The 21,614-nt window shown below is 47.5% G+C and overlaps 1 protein-coding gene across 7 annotated transcripts in view; it reads left to right on the plus strand.

Moving 5' to 3' along the window:
* GBF1 (golgi brefeldin A resistant guanine nucleotide exchange factor 1) overlaps positions 1 to 21,614 on the plus strand; it is a 170,888-nt gene that overhangs the window by 116,258 nt on the left and 33,016 nt on the right. For 5 of the 7 annotated variants that reach the window (XM_039547186.1, XM_039547188.1, XM_039547189.1 and 2 more), the window contains 7 exons: positions 1,779 to 1,926; positions 6,445 to 6,674; positions 9,332 to 9,500; positions 9,699 to 9,910; positions 10,899 to 10,997; positions 11,504 to 11,698; positions 12,117 to 12,303. In XM_039547186.1, coding sequence (XP_039403120.1) covers positions 1,779 to 1,926; positions 6,445 to 6,674; positions 9,332 to 9,500; positions 9,699 to 9,910; positions 10,899 to 10,997; positions 11,504 to 11,698; positions 12,117 to 12,303 — 1,240 coding nt within the window. The remainder of the gene's footprint in view (positions 1 to 1,778; positions 1,927 to 6,444; positions 6,675 to 9,331; positions 9,501 to 9,698; positions 9,911 to 10,898; positions 10,998 to 11,503; positions 11,699 to 12,116; positions 12,304 to 21,614) is intronic. The other 2 variants (XM_039547187.1, XM_039547192.1) reach the window with 1 other exon arrangement.

The following is a 21,614-nucleotide window of genomic DNA, read 5'->3' on the forward strand; positions in this document are numbered from 1 at the left end:
ATACATCCAGTTCTTCTAAAACTTAATTGTGCTTAGAAGAGATCTAACCTTAACTCTGTTATAGGCAAGGCAAATCTGTCTTTTGATAAAAGATCTTAATAATGATATGGTCATAATTAAGGGTTCATAGATTAAGGCCAGAAGGCTCCATTTAGTCTGGCCTCCATTCATAGGCCATAGAATATAACCAAATGATTTCTGCATCAAACTCAGAACTTCTGGCTGATCTTGAACAATTGAATGGGTGCTTTGGTGGCCGCAGAGAGGAATTGTGGAGGTGAGGAGTCTGAGTGGCTTTGGAAGTGTGTTGATCAGTTGGTAAAACATGCAAATAGAGTTGGTCTGGCTGTTTCTGTGCCTTAACTTGCAATTTCTTTGACTTAATGCTACAGAAATTTGATCAGAAGTGCATTTTTGTGGAGGATAGTCCATCTGGATCTCAGGCAGATATTCAATATACTGCCACATTGTTAACTGAAAAATTGGATAAATACCAGCTAGATAAAGGACTGAAGCCTGGAATAGAAATTGGTTGACAGAGGGATAATAGTAAGGCTTGCAAGAAAAAACCATCAACTAAGGGAACTCCAGGGATCAGTACTGGGACCTGTTTAATATTTTTGCTGCCTAGTTGAAACTCTCTGCTCACAACACCCAAATCTGAGTGGTTATGGCTGCACAGAAGAACTACCCTGCTGTAAAGGGATCTGTAGAGGTTGGATCAGTTGGCTGTAGCAACAAAATTCAGTACTAACAAGCATTAAGTCCTAGACCCAGTGAGAGGAACTAAGTCTCTCTCTGGGGGACATCTGTCTGGAAAGTAGCCATTTCAAGACCTAGCTGTGGCCGTAGATTTACTAAATGTGAACGTGTGGGCGCGTGTGATGTTGACATAGCAGGGTAATAGTGCAACACTGCAAATCCTGGTCTGGATGTCTCTGAGGTACTATGGTCTTAGTCTGCACAACTTAGGAAGGATACAAGTACTAGAAAAAGTATAAAGGACAAAAACAATTCAAAGGTTAGATTAGATGTAGAAACAAAGGGGAGTAAAAGTTAAAATCTAGATTAAGGGGGGCATGGTTGCTGTCTGATACTATCAAGTTAATATTAACAAAGAAAAGGAATTAGTTTCCCAAGAGCTAAAGGAAAAATAAGATATTAAGGAAATTGACTTGATCATGAATGAAACAGACAAAAGGGAAAAAGTGAAGGCCCCATTGCTGCAGAGATTCAAGGTCAGGTAAGGTATGACAGGGTATAAGTGTGACTGAGGAGAACTACAAAAGATATGGAGTTGCACTGGATGACAGAATTTTAATTCCTAACTCTACTGTGTCATTTTTATGGAAGCTCCCTTAAAAGGTTTGAATTGGTGCCTACTTAAATGTCTTTAGAGTTGTTAGGACAGTATTACTTAAAACATTAGCAGGGACTTAACAGGCAAAAGTGAAAATGTTTGAGATGCATCTGAAGGGCAGTCTTAAAGAAGACTGCATTTTAGTGTAAAGCAGGGAGACATTGATGTGAAAAATAGGGTCTGGGGACTTGGATTGAAGGACACCAAGTGAATTGTCTCCTGAATTGGGGTCGGGATGCGGACTTTTGGAGTAGGGTGCTGTGGGCTAGTTTGCATGACTTTGAGGTGCTTGGTTTGTGTGATATAGTGGAGTGACTGTTTTTGTGCCTTTGGGGCAGCCTTTCTGGGCTAGATTTTTGTGGTCTTTTGTGCTGCGCAATGTTGCTGTTTTGATGTTCTTGGTGTTCACTATTCACAGCTGAAAATGAGAGCAGGAGGAATGAGTGATTCATCTAAATGGAAAAAACAGAAGAGATCCCCAAGGCCCACTCGCCATGCAACCAAGGTCTCTCCAGGGACAGAGCAACCAGCCACCAATGGTACTGTTATGCCTAGTAACATCTCAGGTAAGTGGAAACCTGTTTCCAAAGGATGGGTGTCATCCATCTTGTAGCCCTGTGCTGTACCTCTTTATTTTTTTTTTCACTTTTTCCACTCAGTTTTTCTGTATTTAGTCTGTGTTAGTCTTCAAAGATCCTAGAAGCACACATCCCACAATGATCCAAGCCCAGAAAGAAGTGTATGAGAAAGAGGGAATACTTACTGCTCTATGTGCAACTCAACAGCGTTCCTCTGTTTGTTGGTAATGCACCTTATAGAGAGATTAGTGGGGGTGGAGGGAAGCTGCAGGGACTGGAGCAAAGGGGAAGGGGGGAATCAGGGACTTGGGGAAGATTGGGAGATTAGGTGAAGGTGGGGGAAACAGTGACATGATGGGAGGTGGGGGACATGCAGAGACCTGCAAGAGAATGCGGGGTGGGAAGTAGTGGTGGTGATGGAAGCAAAGACCCAAAGGAGGGAATTGGGCAGGTGGGTTTGGAAGCATGGACCTTGAGTGGAGATGGGGAGGGGAGAATGGGAACACACAAGACAGGGGAAGAGGAGAATGTGATGGGGCACATGCTTTCAGGAAAGGGGAAGAATGGAAGGTCAGGGGGAGAGAGCCCTTGGCATGAGGATGGGGGGAGTTGCAGGAAGTCCTTGTAATGAAGGGCCAAGTGAGAGTGGCCCAGAGGGAACTTGTGAGGGGACTAGAGAAATGCAAGGAGCCCTTTTTTTTTTTGTCTCTTAAGCTCTGCCTTCAGAAACCACAAAGTGTGCTACTCTGTATTACTGTGATACAGAGAGAAGGGAGAATTTGTATGCTCTGTAGTAGACAGACTGCCCAGTGTCAGTTTTTAACCTTTAATTTGGGTACATGGGTTCTGTTGGCTGTGGAGTAGATTCTGGTCTGATGTACTCCTTAAATTTTGACAGATTAGACGTAAACAATAGCAGTGAAAGGAAGCAGACAAGAAAGTTGCTATTATAGTTATGTAGAGTACACAGCTCTGAAGCATACTGCATGCACAAAAAGGCTATTTAGGGCAGGAGTTCTCAAACTGGGGGTCTGGACCCCTCAGGGGGTTGTGAGGTTATTACATTGGGTGTCGCAAGCTGTCAGCCTCCACCCCAACTCCACTTTGCCTCCAGCATTTATAATGATGTTAAATATATTTAAAAGTGTTTTTAATTTATAAGGGGGGTTGTACTCAGAGACTTGCTATGTGAAAGGGCTAGTACAAAAGTTTGAGAACCACTGATTTAGGGTGTTTCCTCACAACAGTGCAAACATTGAAAAGTAAGGAAATCATAAAGTAGAGCAAATTACAGCCAGCATAATACAAACATCCAAATATTAGCCTACTCCTGGCACCAACACATTAATACCTTCTCTAACATTCAATTTCAGTTCAACAATCTGTCACCCTCAGTGCATACATGAAAAAAATGAATCCTTCTGAGGCACACATCCTTAACTCTGACACTCTTGTGCCATTATTTAACAATTATCTCTAAATTGCAACAAGGATATACACCAGGGAGGGGGGAAATGCAAAGTTGACGCCAGAGTCCATTTATCTTATGTAGCAGAAGTCTGTGTATTTTTTTTTATATTTGCCTTTTGTCTTTAAAAAAAAAAAAATCAGCTGTACAACATACACTACTAAACAAAACCCCATGTTTCATATGCAATTTATAATGTGTAACTCTGGCTCGTTCATTTATTCTGTTAACATGCTCTGCAATGTGACTTTAAGTACTTGCTTCACATTTTCAAGATTTTCCCTTACAACCATGAAGGCTACAAACGTGTGGGGTTGTTTTAAATGAAAACTTAGATTCTGGAGCATCCACCTGACATGTAGAGATGATGAAAATGTTCTGACTCTTCTCATGTTCATTTGGTTTCTGCTGAAACTCAGTTTGATTGAGGAATCACAGGAAAAACTCTTGCCTTTCTATTTTAAATCATTTTCCTTTCAAAAGTTCCTACTCAGTTTTCTTGCCATGCCAACATACTTCATTGGAATCTGAGACACCTGCCAGATTTTATAGATTCTGTAGAGCAAGGTGAAAATGCATCCTTCTCTTATTTCAAGGCATATTGTATTCTTGTGTCCTAAATTATTAGATATTGTTTCCCTGGATTTTTCATTTAATCTTGGTACTCTATGTATTCATGACAGTTATTGATTAAGTTGAAGGGAAGCATGGATCAGTGTGGATCTGCATCCTCGTCATATGCTGAATTGAAGTTAAGAATAGAAAGCAAATAAATAGACTCAGGCTCCTACCCATCATGTTCCCTTAATAGGTGCGAGCACCCCCTCTAAATGCCTCCATATCTTTCTAGTTCATTTCTCCTTTAATCTGCCATCCTTTCACATAGTTTCAGGGAGAAAGTTTAGAAATGGTCTCAAATTCTGTTTATGGAGAGGAAAAAAACAGCAGGAATAAAGAACAGAAGTCACCAGTTCCTGCAAGGTTTGCTCTCTAGTAGCGATAAAGGTGGGAAGAGTCCATCCAGTCCCAGGATTATTTTCCATGCTGCACCAAGGAACAGTTTTAGGCAGTTCTTAACTGAAGAAGGAAGCTCATGTAGTACAGGTACTTCTCTAAATAGAAGCCCTATAAGGTCTAAATAGTTGAACAATGTTGATGTTGTCTTCTCCAGTGTGGGAAGCACAACAACCGCAAGTGGTTCCAGTCCACTACTTGTATGCCACATTTCAGACATGGTCAACCTGGGGGAATAAATTAGCTTCTGAGCAGTTGAATAATATATAATCGTGTACAGTTTCTCTTGCATCTGCTTCAGGAATAACGCGAGAATGAGGTAATGTAATTCCTGAGAACATTAATCAACCTTCTGTCCTGTAGTATCCCCCCCCCCCCCCCCCCGGTGCTATTCTAACCATAGACATTTGGAGCCGGAAGCAATACAAGAGCCTGTGTTGTTCAAAATAGATTCTAGGTGAGTCAGGCCAGTTTCTCATGTATGCAATTCTCTGGAATGTTTCCACTGAAAGTAGGAAAAGAATTAGGATCTGGGAAGCTTTGTTGTTGTATTTTTGTGTAGCTCTTCAGAGTTGAGCAGACCATGGGGACGAAATAAATCAGGCAAATAATTATTTACCATGAGCATTTTTTCATACCTGGCCTGGATAGGTTGGGAGAAGGAATGATTTGGACTAGTTTTGATAAGGATGCAAACTTGCCAGATTAACATGTTGCTCAGAGGGTAGCTACAGGAGTAAATAGATTTGGGTTCAGTGATGTAGGGCCCAGTTGTACAACTCTTACTCCTGGAGGGCACTCACTTGTGCCAGTAGCACCAGAGAAGTCAAGGGGACTTCTCAGATTGAATAAATTCTCTGGGTGAGCAACGTTGTGCACTTGGGTCCTTAAAGGCAAGAGGGATTGTTGCAATATTGAAAAATGAAAATGCAAACTTTGGTCTTGACAGGAGCATAAGAGCTTGTCTATACAGTGCTGGCAAAATGCACTAGATGGGTGTGATTTTTAAAGCACTCTAACATGCTTTGCTCTAACTATCCCAGGCAGACCCTGCTGGTACGCAGCAAGGCTTTGTCTACACTAGCACTTTTGTTGGCAAAATGTTTTATCAGTCAGGGGTGTGGAAAAAACCACCCCTGGCCAGCATAAATTTCACCAACAAAAGCACTGGTGTGGACAACGCTATGTCGGCGGGAGATGCTCTCCTGCCGACATAGCTACTGCAGCTCACTGGGGATGGTTTAATTATGTCAACGGGAGAGCTCTCAACATAGAACGGCTACACGGAGACCTTACAGCAACGCAGCTGCAGTGGTACAGCGATCCTATATTGGCCTCAACTGCAGAGTACGGAAGGTCCCTTGCTGTCACTTCTAGACTTTCTTCCTTTTTCTGGATGCGCCAACCAGTCCTCCCTTAAAGTCCCTCAGTAGTCCAGCGATGCTTTGAAGGGGCAAGGAGACATTTTAATGTACTTAAAGCCTTATGACTGGAGCATCTCTGGTCTTTCCCCTTGTAGCTGTGACATATGAAGTGTCTGTCTCTCCTGCCCTGCCTCCCTACAAGCTAGTCTGTACCTCCAGTTCAGACAACTTGGGGTGCAGGGAAAGGACCATCTCCTGCAGGGTCTCCAGTCTCTGATAGATATCCCTCCTGGCATCTGCTCTGCCCTGTTTCCCCTCCAGATTGTGTCAAGTACAACCACTTTGCCTGCCCTCTCCCATTTTAACTAAATGTATGCATTCTGTTTGAATATGATCTTCATTTGTTCACAAGGTCTACTAGATTCTATCTACTATGTGATAACAGGGAGTTGCCAGTCTTTCTCTTTGTGATCTGTTTGACTTGCTGATACCTCATTTATCTGAGTCTTCTGCATTCTTATGTCATTTTGAGAGTTCATTTGTGGTGCAGCATGACCCAGGTTAAAGCAGTTATTTGTTGCTGTTTCGACATGTAATGATAAGGATGGTGGAGGGGTGGTGTCACAGTTTTAATAACCTGTTGCTGCTGTTTCTTCTCAGTAGATGGAGTTACTTTTATTGATGCTCCTTCTCCCATCTCATCTGGAAGTTCAGAAAACACCTCCTCTGCAGTCAGTCCTGCTACAGACAGTGGCTTAGAGCTGTCCTCCCAAACCACCTCCAAGGAAGATCTTACAGACTTGGAGCAGATCAACTCTTTGGGACTTAGTGCAGCAATGCCTTCAATTGAGCCCAGCGCTACTGAGCCTCCACACAAGCATGAACCCCAGGTATGAGCATGATCTTGTGCAGAGGAGGCAACTCCAAACCCAGTAGATCTAGTGTCTGTATTTGTGCCCTCCTTTTGGTCAGTGTCACTAGTGCTACATAGTTAGGAGCTTAGAAAGTGGTCAGGAAGAAATTTCCCTTAATAGCATAGAATTGCATCGTTTGGGTGCATTATGTGTTCATACTCTCCTCAAGACTATCCGGCATTGGCCACTGTTAAAGAGTAACTGTGTGGTCCAGTTTCTGTGTAGCTGTATCCTTTCCAATGTTTCCATTACGCCAGCCTTAAAGGAGTAACTAATAAAGGCAGAGGTGGCTGAAGTCTGCTGTGATTCCTTTTTGCTGTCTTCAGTAATAATTTTCCAGCCTCAATTTTTTAATTTGTAGAGACGTTTTTGATGATTGCTTGGTGCATGTGCACATGCATTTGGTCTGGCCTAGTCAGGGAGTATGACTAGATATAATGTGGTGCAATTAAAAAGAAAAGTGTACTTGTATAGATCAAAAACTTAGTAGCAGGCCGAGTAGATTGATTTAAATGTAAGTGATGCAAGTCATCAAGTCAGAAACCTTGGTTTAAATGATTGATTTTAATCATGTTTTACATTTGTACATTTTAGTTATTTTCCTAAAGAAAGGTTCATTCTCATTAGCTGGTAACCTTTTAAAATATGTTGAATTGCTACTAAAGATAACCTTTACGCTAAATTGTTTGCTTCTTTTTGCTAACTAGGATACACTGTATCTATATACATTTATTTAAGCAATTATACCTTAATTTGCATTTATTCAGACTCTTAATTTCTCCTTTTTGATTGTTAGAAAATGGTGAATGATGCATTTCTTTACTAGAAGATCAAGTTTTTTACTTGTGATTTGTGTCAATTTGTGGAAATTCAAATTCAGTTAAATGCGCAAACAGCATTTTAATTTTTTTAATTAAACAGAGCAACCTTAAAGGTGCTGAATTAATAAGAAGAAAAGTTTTTATCAAAAAATTTTTCAAAACATGTTTTGCATTTAGAATTAACTGATTTTTTTAAACAAAGGAAGTACAGTTGAACCCTGTTATGTCGCCGGGCTAGGGGTTTGCCAAAAAGCATCGAGATAACCGATGATCGAGATAAACAAAAACCCGGGCGGGGACCGGGGAAGTGGGGCCGGGCGGGCGGCGAAGCGGGGACCGGGGAAGCGGGGCCGGGCGGGCGGCGGCTGGGGACGCAGGGCTGGGCGGCCGGTGAGCGGGCGGCTGGAGACGCGGGGAGCTGGGCGGCTGGGGCTGGGGAGCCGGGCGGCTGGGGACGCGGGGCCAGGGCAGGAGTCGCGCGGCCGGGGAGGGATGCGGCAGGAGCCGGGCAGGGCTGCCGCCGGAGTTAGTAGTTTACCGGTAAGTGGCAAATTCGGCGCTCTTCTGTGCTCGAGATATTAGGGTTCGGCGAGATTAAAGAATCGACATAACCGATGAGAAACCGATAAGACAAAGAGGGAGTTTGGCGGTTCCACTTCTAAAACGTCGACTTAATACGATTGGCAAGTTAACCGAGGTCGAGATAAATGGGTTCGACTGTATTATCTGTAGTTAGTGAATTGAACTGACTTTTTGGTAACCATGTCCTTCATGATTGTAAAACTAGTAGATCTCACCCTCTCACACCTAGTTTTATTCATAGATTGGAAGAGGAAAACAAGCTTTCTTGCTTTTTGAACTCCCAATTGGTTTCTTAACTTTGAATTAACTAGTCATTGAAATGAACTAGTTGAATAAACTGAAATGAAAATATTTTCTCTGCGCTTTCAGAAGAGGCAAATGCCGTCAAATGTTGGTTTAGCATTTCAGCAAATTCTGGTTCCAGGTGCTTAACTGGTGTCTTCAGTGGTTTCTTTAAGACTTGGCAACAAACATGTACTGCTTAATATTATTTTTATATGTAATTTATATGATTTTAATCTATATAAGAAGATTCAAGGATTTTCTGTGTGTATCACTCTGAAGCCTAGAATGTCAGTAGAGCCAGTGTGACGTGATGGAAACAGCTACAAGGATTGTTGATAGCCCTTTTTGTTCAGAATATCCCCAGGTTCAATCATCACTGGGATTTGTGGTGTGTTACCATCCAGCTTTTAAGTTCTTAGCCATTTCTGGCTTTGTTACACCCATGATTTTATGAATTACACCCATGCAACAGTATGGGCTTTTAGCCGCTGATGGATTCTAATGAATTTAGGCCATAATATGGATTGTCAATTTCAAATTTAATTTTAAATAGGTTTATTTTTAAAACCTAAACCTGTGTTAAATTTAAAAATACAGTTTTTACTTTTTAAATCAGTTTTTATCTGTTCTGCTAGCAGTAAGATCGATTGGGCTGTGGCAGAATCTTCCAAGTGAAGCTGCTGAAGCCTATCATTGTGGACATTTCTAAAGCAGACTGAGACACACACTAGAGGGTGTTCCCCCACATTGGCTGTGGGGGATGGACTATAAGTGATGTACAAGGTTTCTTTTGTCTGAATTTTGAGTTCTACTTTGCTCCCTCATGAGTGCCCAGTGCTACTTTGGCCACTCTAAGAGAATGAGCCTGACCTGCAGCTGGTGCAGTATTAGTTTATACTTGCTCTGTTTTTTTCCTTGCTTCCCAAATGACTGGTATGAATGAAGAATGAAGGTCTCAGGGTGGAGAAGATCCAGTCGGCTTCAGTAGAGTCTATCCCAGAGGTGCTAGAAGAGTGCACATCTGTGGCAGAACATTCTGACTCTGCCTCTGTTCATGACATGGACTATGTCAATCCCCGAGGAGTACGTTTTACACAGTCCTCCCAAAAAGAAGGTGAGAGTTTTCGAATACTGCTAGTGTCCTTTCTGCCTCTGTCTGTGTTACTCCACAGCTTGAGAGGAGGGAGATGAGTTCCTGTTCCTGAACTATTTTCTGTAACAAATTGTTCCATACTTCTAGATGGGCATCGGTAAGAGATGGGAGCAAACTTGTAGAGGCTCTACATTTTCTTACCAGCTCTTATTTCCTCAGGAATAGCGCTGGTCCCCTACGGTCTGCCTTGTATACGAGAGCTGTTCCGCTTCCTCATCTCCCTCACCAACCCACACGACCGCCACAACTCAGAGGTGATGATCCACATGGGGCTGCAGCTGCTCACTGTTGCTCTGGAGTCTGCCCCTGTTGCAAACTGCCAGTCTCTGCTGGGGCTTGTGAAAGATGAGTTGTGTCGGCACCTTTTTCAAGTGAGTTTGGGCTTGGCTACTGGGTATGCTGTGCTAGTGAGTTTCCCTGTGTACCAGATGGGAATGATGGCAACCCAACACACCTCCCCCACAGCTCACTTTGGCTAGAACTTCTATTTTGGAAACTGAGGTGAGGTTAGCTGTGATGTAGGATCACAAATCTGGTTGCTCTCCCAGTGAGAGGAGAGAGAGCGTGTCTCTGATAGAAAGAGGCCTTCATAAGAATTTATACAAGAGTCTATTAGTTTACTGTTGTTGTATATGGGAGAAGATGACACATGGGCACTCTTCCTCCCCGACCTTTCCTGAATCCTTTTCCTCTCATACAGCAGATAACACTGTTGGATCACCCCTAGCCCCCAAACTGGTACCAGATAATTTCCCCTCACCATTTCTCTTCATCAAATTCTCAAATGGTTTTGAAGGGCAGAAATGTCTCCTCTTGATCTCTGTCTTCACTCTCCCTCATTAAAGCAATAGGTGGAAAACCTTCTGCCTTTCTTACCTCAAGGTAGAGAGTGAGGAAGCTGATTTTAATGAGCTGTTGTGATTGACTTGGTTCCATTGTCTCAGTAGCTTTGTAACAACACTCTATGGCGTAGTCTGGGAAAACGGGGTTTTGAGATGCATCCCCAAGATGGTAAGTGACCAGACTGGTAACAGGTGGAGACTTGGAAATAAGTACTTAATCGTTCTTTAGAGTGGCATCCTTGCAGGCAGCTAGTCACCTAGCTTTCTGCTTAAAGGAGATATGCATGCTCTACAAAAGAGCAAGCGTAGCAGTTGAAGGAGAAATTCGAGTTCCCTGAAAGCAGGGGAGGAGTGTTTGAAGCATGGCCATTGCCATTCACAGCAGGAGAGACCTTGAGACGAGGAGGGCATTGCTTCCAGAAAATAGATCTGTTATGTGATACAACAGTAGTACTACTCACCTGGGCAGGTAGTATGGTTTGACCTCTCACTCCTTATGTTTCTGTTCGTTGCTCAGCTGCTGAGTGTGGAACGGCTCAATCTGTATGCAGCCTCCCTCAGGGTATGCTTCCTTCTCTTCGAGAGCATGAGAGAGCACCTGAAGTTCCAACTGGAGGTGAGTTTTTGAAATACAACCACATGGTCCCCATGGGATAGGTCAGTAATAATTGCTTGACATGTAGGGGTATACAGAATGGGGTGGCAACATACACTGATTCAATAGGGTACAGCCCAAGCGGTATTAGTAGCTGCATGGGGGGGTTCTGAGGGCTATTCTGGGTCCCTTCCTATTAAAACAGTAAAGTGCTTTTGAAACTTACACATTGCCTTGCCTTCCTTCTAGCTTTCTGGAATAGTGAATCTCAGTCCGCTTAATGGTAAAATAATTCAGTGGCACCTTAAGAGTTTGCTGTTGAAATGTGTATGAAGTTACTAAATGTACAGGAACCTGAAGAGGTTCTTCCACTGGCGTGAGCATTCACTAAATGTGGAGGATTTCACACTGTGAATCACATGTGAAAGGGGAACTTGCAAATCTCTATTTAAATAGCCCTGAAAACTCAGTATTGTCCTGTTTTCCTTTCTCTTCCCCTAACCTGAGCTGTTCTGTGTTTCTCCCAGATGTACATAAAGAAGCTGATGGAGATCATCACTGTGGAGAACCCCAAGATGCCCTATGAGATGAAGGAGATGGCCCTGGAGGCCATTGTTCAGCTGTGGAGGATCCCCAGCTTTGTCACTGAGCTTTATATAAACTATGACTGTGACTACTACTGCTCTAACCTCTTTGAGGACCTCACCAAACTGCTCTCCAAGGTCCAGAAAAGACTCTGCTTTGCCCTTCCCTTCAGCTAGTGCTGCAGACTTCAGAACATGAGCTAGAACAGGGCTGGGAGGGAGGTGTAGGTGGGGATGTGGAGAGGAAAGTCCCTCTAGAAGAGGGATAGCAGAGAGTCTGAGAGGAGGAGAGAGAAGCAGATGGTGGTGGATGAAAGGTTCTGGTTGAACAGCTTTGTATGGCTAAGACAGACCACTTAGGTTCTGGAAGATCAAAGAAGTGGAAGAAGTACAGTAAGGTTAAGTGGGGGAAAATGAGTGGGAGGTCTCAAAAAGTTATGTGGAAAGTTTTGGGGGTTTTGTATTGTACATTTACGTATTCAGAGCACTGGGACAAACTCGCCTTGAAGGGTGTTAAATCTGAGACCATCTGACATTCAACTGTTTGATTTCCCAGAATGCCTTTCCAGTTTCTGGACAACTTTACACTACCCACCTGCTGTCTCTTGAAGCATTGCTGACAGTGATTGATAGCACTGAAGCACACTGCCAAGCCAAAGTGCTGAGCAACATCCACCAACAGGAGAAGGAAGTGGTCAAACCCAGCACAGAAACTGCCAGTAGCACCAAAGAACCAAGCAACAGTGAGACCTTTCTTTTTAACATCTCCATGTTCAGCCCTAGCTTTATTCTAAACCCACTTGTATACCTCCTTTTGGTCGCTCAGCTAGTGAACTCCAAGATAATGTATTTCCATTCTTCCAGTTTCATGCTTTCCAATACTCTTTAGCATTTAAAACCTTGATGTCAGATCACTCCACTTCAGGGACTTAGTCACTGGCAACTGAGATCAAGGAGATCGAGCTCAGTGTCTGTCCCAAGATACAGCCTGGAGAGGGCAGGAGGCATGGCCTTATCTGTTAACGGTTCTAGAGACATATCTGGAATGCTTTTCTGTTCCATGAATGCTATAGTCCATCTGTGGCATCCTTCAGGACAAAATGTTTAATGTTGTGTATATACGCATGTGCACTAACCTTGCTGCTGTTGTTGCTCCACTTAGAGCATGTTGCCCTTTCTTTGAAAACATACCGTTCTTTGAGATATTGTCCACATGGATTCCACTCCTCCTGCCCCTCATGAAGAATCAGTGCCATTTCTTCTTCGAGTGATTGCTCCTATGCATTCCAGTTAGGTGTGTGCGCGCCGCGTGCACGGCTCGTCGGAAGATTTTTACCCTAGCAACCCCCGGTGGGTCGGCTGGGCGCCCCCTGGAGTGGCGCCGCTATAGCGCTAGATATATACCCCAGCCGACCCGTCCGCTCCTCAGTTCCTTCTTACCGCCCGTGACGGCCGTTGGAACGGTGGAGTGCTCCTTTGACCTCCACAGCCCTAGCTTTTTTCTGATTTCTTCTTTGTAGTTATTGTATATAGTTAGTTAGATTAGTTCATTAGTTAGTTAGTTACGGGAATTCGGGGGGCCTAACCCTTCCTTTCCCGAACCGGTGCGGGCTCATGCCCAAGGCACTGGGATTCAAGCCCTGCTCGGCCTGTCAGCGGCCCATGCCGATTGGAGACTCTCACGACTCCTGCCTGCGGTGCTTAGGAGAGTCTCATCGTGCAGATAAGTGCCCTATTTGCAAGTCTTTCAAGCCGAGGACAAAGAAAGAGAGAGACTTTCGTTTAAAGCAGCTCTTGATGGAGTCGGCTCTTAGCCCTTCGGTGCCGACATCAGCCGCTCCACAGTCCTCTTCGGTACGGAGCGCCCCAGCGGTTCCTGGCCGGTCCGGTACTGAGACTATGAAAAAACAGCTACCGGCACCGACGTCCCGGCACCGTTCCCTCTCTCCAGCGAGGAAGCGTAAGCCGGCGCAGACGGCCTCCAAGGCATCTGCACCAGCACCGCCTGCCCAGCTGCCGGCTCCGACACCCCCGGCGCCGACTCAGCCGGCGCCCAGATCGTGCGCTGTACTGTCGACTCCAGCACTGCAAGAGCCGTTGAGTCTGGTACCGCCTTGCTCCACAGTGCGAACCGTGGTCGAGCTGTCTCTCCCGTCGACACCCGAAACCTTTTTGACGGCGAGAGAGCTGATAGCGCTCACCGAGCCACCGTGTATCCAGCCCCCAGCACCGCCGGTGCGGGCTGTGAAGTCAGTGGGCAAGCCGGCTATCATGCGGCCCCCTTCCCCTGACAGACAGGAGAGACGGTATTCCCGGTCCCGGAGACGTTCTCCTTCACGCCGTTCCAGATCTCGGCGCCGGTCGCAGTCCTGGTACCACTCTCCATCGCGGTACCGGTCGCACTCCCGGAGACGATCCCGGTCCCGCTCTCCTGACCGACAGTACTGACGCAGATCTGGCTCCCGGTACCGTTCTCGGTACCGTTCGTCTCGCAGCCGCTCCCACCGCCGACAGTCGAGATCTTGGTCGACCTCCCGGCACCGGCACGGTCGATGGTCCCGATCTCGCTCCCGGCACCGTGACGACCGGCATCCAGGGACAGACCGGCAGCGTCGACGGCTCAGTCCCACAGTGCCTCTGCCCCGCCGTGGCCTTCCCGACAGCCGTCTGTCTCCTCTCAAGCAGACAGTGTAGCCGATCCACGCGCCGACCCTCAAGGGCAGGACCAGGGTCCTCCCCAATGGGCCTTCTGGACCCCATGGGCCTATCATGAGGCTCAAGGGGTGCCCTTCTCTCAGCGCCCCAGGACTTCCGACCACAGGGCGCCTGAAGCTACGGACAGCCAACCTCCTCCCACGTCATTGGTAGAGGAACCGCTGCCACCTGTTGTTGGGGAGCATCCCCCAGTTGCGGAGGCCTCGCAGCAGATTGACGAGCCCCCGCCGGACACCCTGATTCCGGGCCTGTCCTCGTCGTCCTCACCGGATGAGGCTGTAGCAGGAGCGTCGTCATCGGGCCCTCCCCCGATTGACCTGTGAGCCCACCAGGACCTACTTCGACGGGTGGCCCGGAACATTAACCTCCCCGTTGAGGAGGTGGCAGAGGATGATGACCCTGTGGTCAGCATAATCGGGGCTGACGCCCCTATCCGGGTGGCCTTGCCCTTTATTCGCACGATCCAACGAAATGCAGATACAGTTTGGCAGTCGCCGGCTTCCATCCCTCCCACTGCTCGGGGGGTGGAAAGGAAATACTCGGTCCCATCCAAGGGGTATGAGTATTTGTATACACACCCGACTCCAGACTCGTTGGTAGTGCAGTCCGTTAACGATCGTGAGCGGCATGGGCAGCCAGCTCCAGCGCCGAAATCGAAAGAGGCGCAACGCATGGATCTTTTGGGACGGAAGGTCTATTCGGCCGGTGGACTCCAACTGCGGATTGCCAATCAGTTGGCCCTCCTCAGTAGATACACCCATGACACCTTAGTGTCCCTGTCAAAGTTCACTGAACTGGAGCCAACAGACGCCCAGCCTGAATTCTCGGCCCTTATTGAGGAGGGCAAAAAGGCCTCCCGGTCGTCCCTCCAAGCCTCTCTGGACTCTGCGGATTCAGGAGCCAGGGCTTTGGCCTCTGGGGTGACCATGAGGAGGATTTCTTGGCTGCAGGCTTCCACCTTGCCGCCTGAGGTCCAACACACTATTCAGGACTTGCCGTTTGATGCCCAGGGTCTATTTTCTGCAAAAACGGACTCAAGGCTACAGACCCTCAAAGATGGCCGAGTCACCATTCGCTCCCTGGGCATGCACATTCCTGCTACCCAGCGGAGATCCTTCGGGCCACAACCGTACCGCCCGTTCAACCAGCCCAGACTGCGGCCCGATAATCGGCGCAGGGGCAGGGTGAACCGGAGCAGGCAATCGGGCAACCAGGGAAACCAGTCCCAACAGCCCTCTAAGCCAACCTCGGGACCCAAACACAACTTTTGATGGGATGCCCGAGGACGGCCCACCAGTTTCTTCCCGAGATCCTTCCCCGTTGTTTTTCAACCATCTCTCCCACTTTCTCCCGGTGTGGTCCCAGATAACAACAGACAACTGGGTACTTCACACGGTGCAGTTTGGTTACCGCCTCCAGTTTATTTCACCCCCTCCCTCCCACCCACCCTCCCCGTCCCTCTTCAGGGACCCCTCTCACGAGCAATTTCTCTTGCAAGAGGTCGAGACTCTGTTGAGTTTGGGTGCCATAGAGGTGGTGCCGGAAGGCATGCGGGGCAGGGAATTTTATTCCCGATACTTCCTAATCCCCAAAGCGAAGGGAGGTCTACGACCTATACTAGACCTCTGAGAGCTCAACAGATATCTGCTCAAGCTCAAGTTCTGCATGGTAACCCTGGGGACCATTATTCCCTCCCTGGATCTGGGAGACTGGTTTGCCGCCCTCGACATGAAGGACGCATACTTTCATATCGCAATTTACCCCCCCCCCCCCATCGACGCTACCTACGCTTTGTCGTCAGCAGCATGCACTACCAGTTTATGGTGCTTCCCTTCGGCCTCTCCACGGCACCGAGGGTCTTCACCAAGTGCATGGCAGTGGTCGCTGCGACCCTACGCCGTCGTCGCATACATGTTTACCCGTACCTCGACGACTGGCTGGTCCACGGCTCATCCCGGCAACTCGTAACGCGTCAAATGACCGAGATCTTGGCCCTGTTTCAACGTCTAGGCCTTATGATCAACGCTGAAAAGTCTACCTTAGCTCCGACGCAGCGGGTGGAGTTCATCGGTGCGGTCCTGGATTCCAATTTAGCCAGGGCCTGCCTCCCTCGGGCTCGGCACCAGACCATAGCTTCCCTCGTCCGAGACCTCCAGTCCTTTCCGACGACAACGGTGCGGTCCTGCCTCAGCCTCCTGGGCCACATGGCCGCCTGCACTTTCGTGACCATGTACGCGAGACTGCGTCTTCACACTTTTCAAACTTGGCTGGAGTCAGTGTACCGACCACACCGGGACTCCATAGATATGGTAGTCACAGTCCCGAGTTCAACCCTTCCATCGCTCAACTGGTGGATGGACCCAGAGGTGGTGTGTGCCGGAGTTCCATTCCGCCCACCCCACCCCTCCGTCACCTTGACCATGGATGCCTCGGCACTGGGCTGGGGTGCGCACCTCGACGACCTGCACACCCAGGGTCTCTGGTCGCCCCAAGAGCTCTCCCTACATATGAATGTCAGGGAGCTGCGGGCGATTTGCTTGGTGTGTCAAACCTTCCGCGCCCATCTCCAAGGGCGCTGTGTGACCGTTTTCACGGACAACACGACGGCGATGTTTTACGTCAACAAACAGGGCGGAGCTTGTTCCTCCCGGCTTTGCACGGAAGCGATGCAACTGTGGGACTTCTGCATAACCCACTTGATTCACCTGGTAGCATCGTTTCTTCCAGGAGTGCAGAACATGCTAGCCGACCATCTCAGCAGATCATTCCTCTCCCACGAGTGGTCGATTCGCCCAGATGTTATCCACACAGTTTTCCAAAGGTGGGGCTTTCCCCAAATAGACCTGTTTGCCTCCAAAGAGAACAGGAAGTGCCAACAGTTCTGCTCTTACCAGGGTCGCTCGCAAGGCTCCCTGTCGGACGCATTCCTCCGCTCATGGACGGGTCACCTGCTGTATGCCTTCCCTCCGTTTCCCCTTGTGCACCGGGTGCTACTCAAGCTCCGGAGGGACAGGGCCCGCCTCATACTCATCGCTCCGGCCTAGCCGAGACAGCACTGGTACACCCTGCTGCTCGAGCTCTTGGTACGGGATCCAATCCCCCTCCCCTTATGGACGGACCTGATAACACAGGAGTTCGGCAGGCTTCGCCACCCGGACCTGCAGTCCCTCCATCTTACAGCTTGGTTCCTCCGTGGCTGACCCGAGCGGAGCGTGACTGTTCGGCTGCGGTGCAGCATGTCCTGATGGAAAGCAGGAAGCCTTCCACTCGGTCCACCTACCTCGCCAAATGGAAGCGTTTCGCACTCTGGTGCGATCAGAAGGGTCTCAATCCTTTCGTGGCCCCTATTCCTACGATCCTGGACTACCTCTGGTCTCTCAAGGAGCAAGGGCTCGCGGTCTCCTCCTTGAAGGTGCACCTGGCAGCCATTTCCGCCTTCCGACCTGGCGTAGGGGAATGATCCATCTTCTCCAATCAGATGGTTTCCCGCTTCCTTAAGGGGCTAGAACGATTGTACCCGCCGATACGGCGCCCTACACCTACCTGGGATTTGAACTTGGTTTTAGCCAAGCTTATGGGAGCCCCCTTTGAACCCTTGGCCACGTGTTCCCTTCTCTATTTGTCATGGAAAACGGCCTTCCTCGTCGCTATTACTTCAGCAAGACGAGTTTCTGAGCTTCGTGCCCTAACGGCTGACCCGCCGTATACCATCTTCCATGCAGACAAGGTGCAGCTTCGGCCACACCCGGCCTTCCTCCCTAAGGTGGTGTCGGCTTTCCACGTAAACCAGGACATCTTCCTCCCGGTCTTTTTCCCAAAGCCGCACACATCACGTCGTGAACAGCAGCTTCACAGCCTCGACGTGCGTAGGGCCCTCGCCTTTTACATAGAGCGAACGAAAGCCTTCCGGACTTCGCCCCAGCTATTCGTAGCGGTTGCTGAGCGCATGAAGGGCAAGCCAGTCTCCTCGCAGAGGATCTCGTCCTGGGTGACATCATGTATCAGGACTGCTCACGTGCCAGCTAGCCGTCTCACCGCTCACTCAACGAGAGCGCAGGCCTCTTCTGCCGCCTTCCTGGCCCACGTCCCCATCCAGGACATCTGTCGGGCGGCTACCTGGTCGTCTGTCCACACCTTTGCTTCCCACTACACGTTGGTGCAACAATCTCGAGACGATGCAGCCTTCGGCTCAGCAGTCTTACACTCTGCCACGTCTCACTCCGACCCCACCGCCTAGGTAAGGCTTGGGAATCACCTAACTGGAATGCATAGGAGCAATCACTCGAAGAAGAAAAGACGGTTACTCACCGTTGTAACTGTTGTTCTTCGAGATGTGTTGCTCCTATCCATTCCAGACCCGCCCTCCTTCCCCACTGTCGGAGTAGCCGGCAAGAAGGAACTGAGGAGCGGACGGGTCGGCTGGGGTATATATCTAGCGCTATAGCGGCGCCACTCCAGGGGGCGCCCAGTCGACCCACCGGGGGTTGCTAGGGTAAAAATCTTCCAACGAGCCGTGCACGCGGCGCGCGCACACCTAACTGGAATGGATAGGAGCAACACATCTCGAAGAACAACAGTTACAACGGTGAGTAACCGTCTTTTACTGACTCTGGCAAAAGTCCACTCCAAGTGCCTTTTTTGCCTAGGAGAGGGACATACTCCCTGAGTGATGTTCCAGACATTATTCCTTAGCCTCAGTAGCCTCAGAAAGCTAGACCATCTATGCAATCCTCTGGATGGCAAAAGGAAGGACGCAGCTGGACTTCGCTTCTCTGGTCAGTCCCACTCGATGAGCACCCTAGTCAGCTGAGATTCCAGCCTGAACTCCTGTGCTAAGTCAACCAAGAGGCCCCAGTTGTCTTCTTCATTCCAGTGTCACGCTGAGATGGAAGTAGGCAGGAACACCCCTCCAGAGATAAGTCGAGGCATAGGTCACCCTCTTTGCTGCCTACCAAGTCAAGACACAAGAGTCTGCAGGCATCTGACGGGTCTTGGGCTCAACAGAAGGGTAACTAATGACCTGACATAGCTCTTTTTGGTTCATGTGGTATCTACTAAACCCATGGCCCATGCTTTGTCAAGTATCCAGCACTTCAGTACTGCCCAGGTCTGTACCTAGAGCATATTCAATCTTGAATGATCCATTTGTACAACTGGTACTCGAGTCACTTCTTCTCGAGAGGTTGAAGGTGTTGATAATGTAGCCAATGGTTACTGAATCATCTGTACAGCAGATGAAGGAGATATCTCTAGTACCAACATCAGCCCCTACCCAATTAGGGAGGATACAGCAGAACCACAGCACACGGACAGGCCTATCTTTAGAAGAGGTATACTTCTCTTAATCCCCATCATAACACAGTAGGGATTCATCTCCTAAGTACCCTCTCTCACCCGTTGTGTAGCATAATTGTAGTCAAAAAGGACTCTACAGAGGGCTCTGTCAGGCTTTCATTCAAACCAATCTGTAATGTATCTGTTTATTTTCTAAAACCTCATTTCTCTCTGGGAGAGGCTGAACTTCGTATCTTGGCCATTTCAAGGGACTTGGTTTACTATCTTCAGAGGGCAAAGTCTTTCAGACTGTCTCCCTGTACTTTTATTGCCATCTCTGGTGCTTCAAAGGTCAAGTCATCTCTTCCCAGAGAACATAAAAACGGATCACATAGTGTACATCAGTGTATCACATGATATTCTATGATATTCCTCTCCCTTCATATATTAAAAACTCATTCCACAAGAGCAAAAACTGCAACCTATGCATTGCGGATCCAAAATTTGCAAGGCAATATGTGGAGTAATCCCCTTTCTTTGATTTAAACACTAAGCCCTTGATCTGGATGCAAGATCAGATGCAAAAATGTGGTAGAGCAGTGTTACCATCACTATTCAGTTAGTGACAATGAAGGCTCCTCAATCACACTTTCCAGATAGGGCACTGCTTAGCAGTCACTTACAGTGGGATCTACACTGTCAGATTTTCTAAGAAAAGGAAGAGTTACTTCCCTAATAGTGATTGTGGTTCTTTGAGGTGGTGTCATCTGTGTGGACCCCCATTATTTGGGTCTCTGAATTAGTAAAGGAAGTGAGGGACAGTTGTGGTCGCTCTGTCCTTAATGCCCTCAAGTAGGAGGCTATGCACGGTGCAGGCGAAGCCCAACAGATACTGCTATTCAAAAGATTTCAGTGTCACGTGTATAAGAACATAACAAAAGAACGGCCGTACGGGTCAGACCAAAGGTCCATCTAGCCCAGTATCCTGTCTACCGACAGTGGCCAATGCCAGGTGCCCCATAGAGAGTGAACCTAACAGGCAATGATCAAGTGATCTCTCTCCTGCCATCCATCTCCATCATCTGACAAACAGAGGCTAAGGACACCATGAATTTATCCAGTTCTCTTTTAAACACTGTTATAGTCCTAGCCTTCACAACCTTCTCAGGCAAGGAGTTCCACAAGTTGACTGTGTGCTGCGTGAAGAAGAACTTCCTTTTATCTGTTTTAAACCTGCTGCCTATTAATTTCATGTGGTGACCCCTAGTTCTTGTATTATGGGAATAAGTAAATAACTTTTCCTTATCCACTTTCTCCACATCACTCATGATTTTATATACTTCTATCATATCCCCCCCCTTAGTCTCCTCTTTTCCAGGCTGAAGAGTCCTAGCCTCTTTAATCTTTCCTCGTATGGGACCCTCTCCAAACCCCTAATCATTTTAGTTGCCCTTTTCTGAACCTTTTCTAGTGCCAGTATATCTTTTTTGAGATGAGGAGACCACATCTGTACGCAGTATTTGAGATGTGGGCGTACCATTGATTTATATAAGGGCAATAATATATTCTCAGTCTTATTCTCTATCCCCTTTTTAATGATTCCTAACATCCTGTTTGCTTTTTTGACCACCTCTGCACACTGCGTGGACATCTTCAGAGAACTATCCACGATGACTCCAAGATCTTTTTCCTGACTCGTTGTAGCTAAATTAGCCCCCATCATATTGTATGTATAGTTGGGGTTATTTTTTCCAATGTGCATTACTTTATATTTATCCACATTAAATTTAATTTGCCATTTTGTTGCCAATCACTTAGTTTTGTGAGATCTTTTTGAAGTTCTTCACAGTCTTCTTTGGTCTTAACTATATTGAGCAGTTTAGTATCATCTGCAAACTTTGCCACCTCACTGTTTACCCCTTTCTCCAGGTCATTTATGAATAAGTTGAATAGGATTGGTCCGAGGACTGACCCTTGGGGAACACCATTAGTTACCCCTCTCCATTCTGAGAATTTACCATTAATTCCTACCCTTTGTTCCCTGTCTTTTAACCAGTTCTCAATC

This window comes from Mauremys reevesii, linkage group 7 (genome assembly GCF_016161935.1).
Source record: "Mauremys reevesii isolate NIE-2019 linkage group 7, ASM1616193v1, whole genome shotgun sequence".
Taxonomy (NCBI): Eukaryota; Metazoa; Chordata; order Testudines; family Geoemydidae; genus Mauremys; species Mauremys reevesii.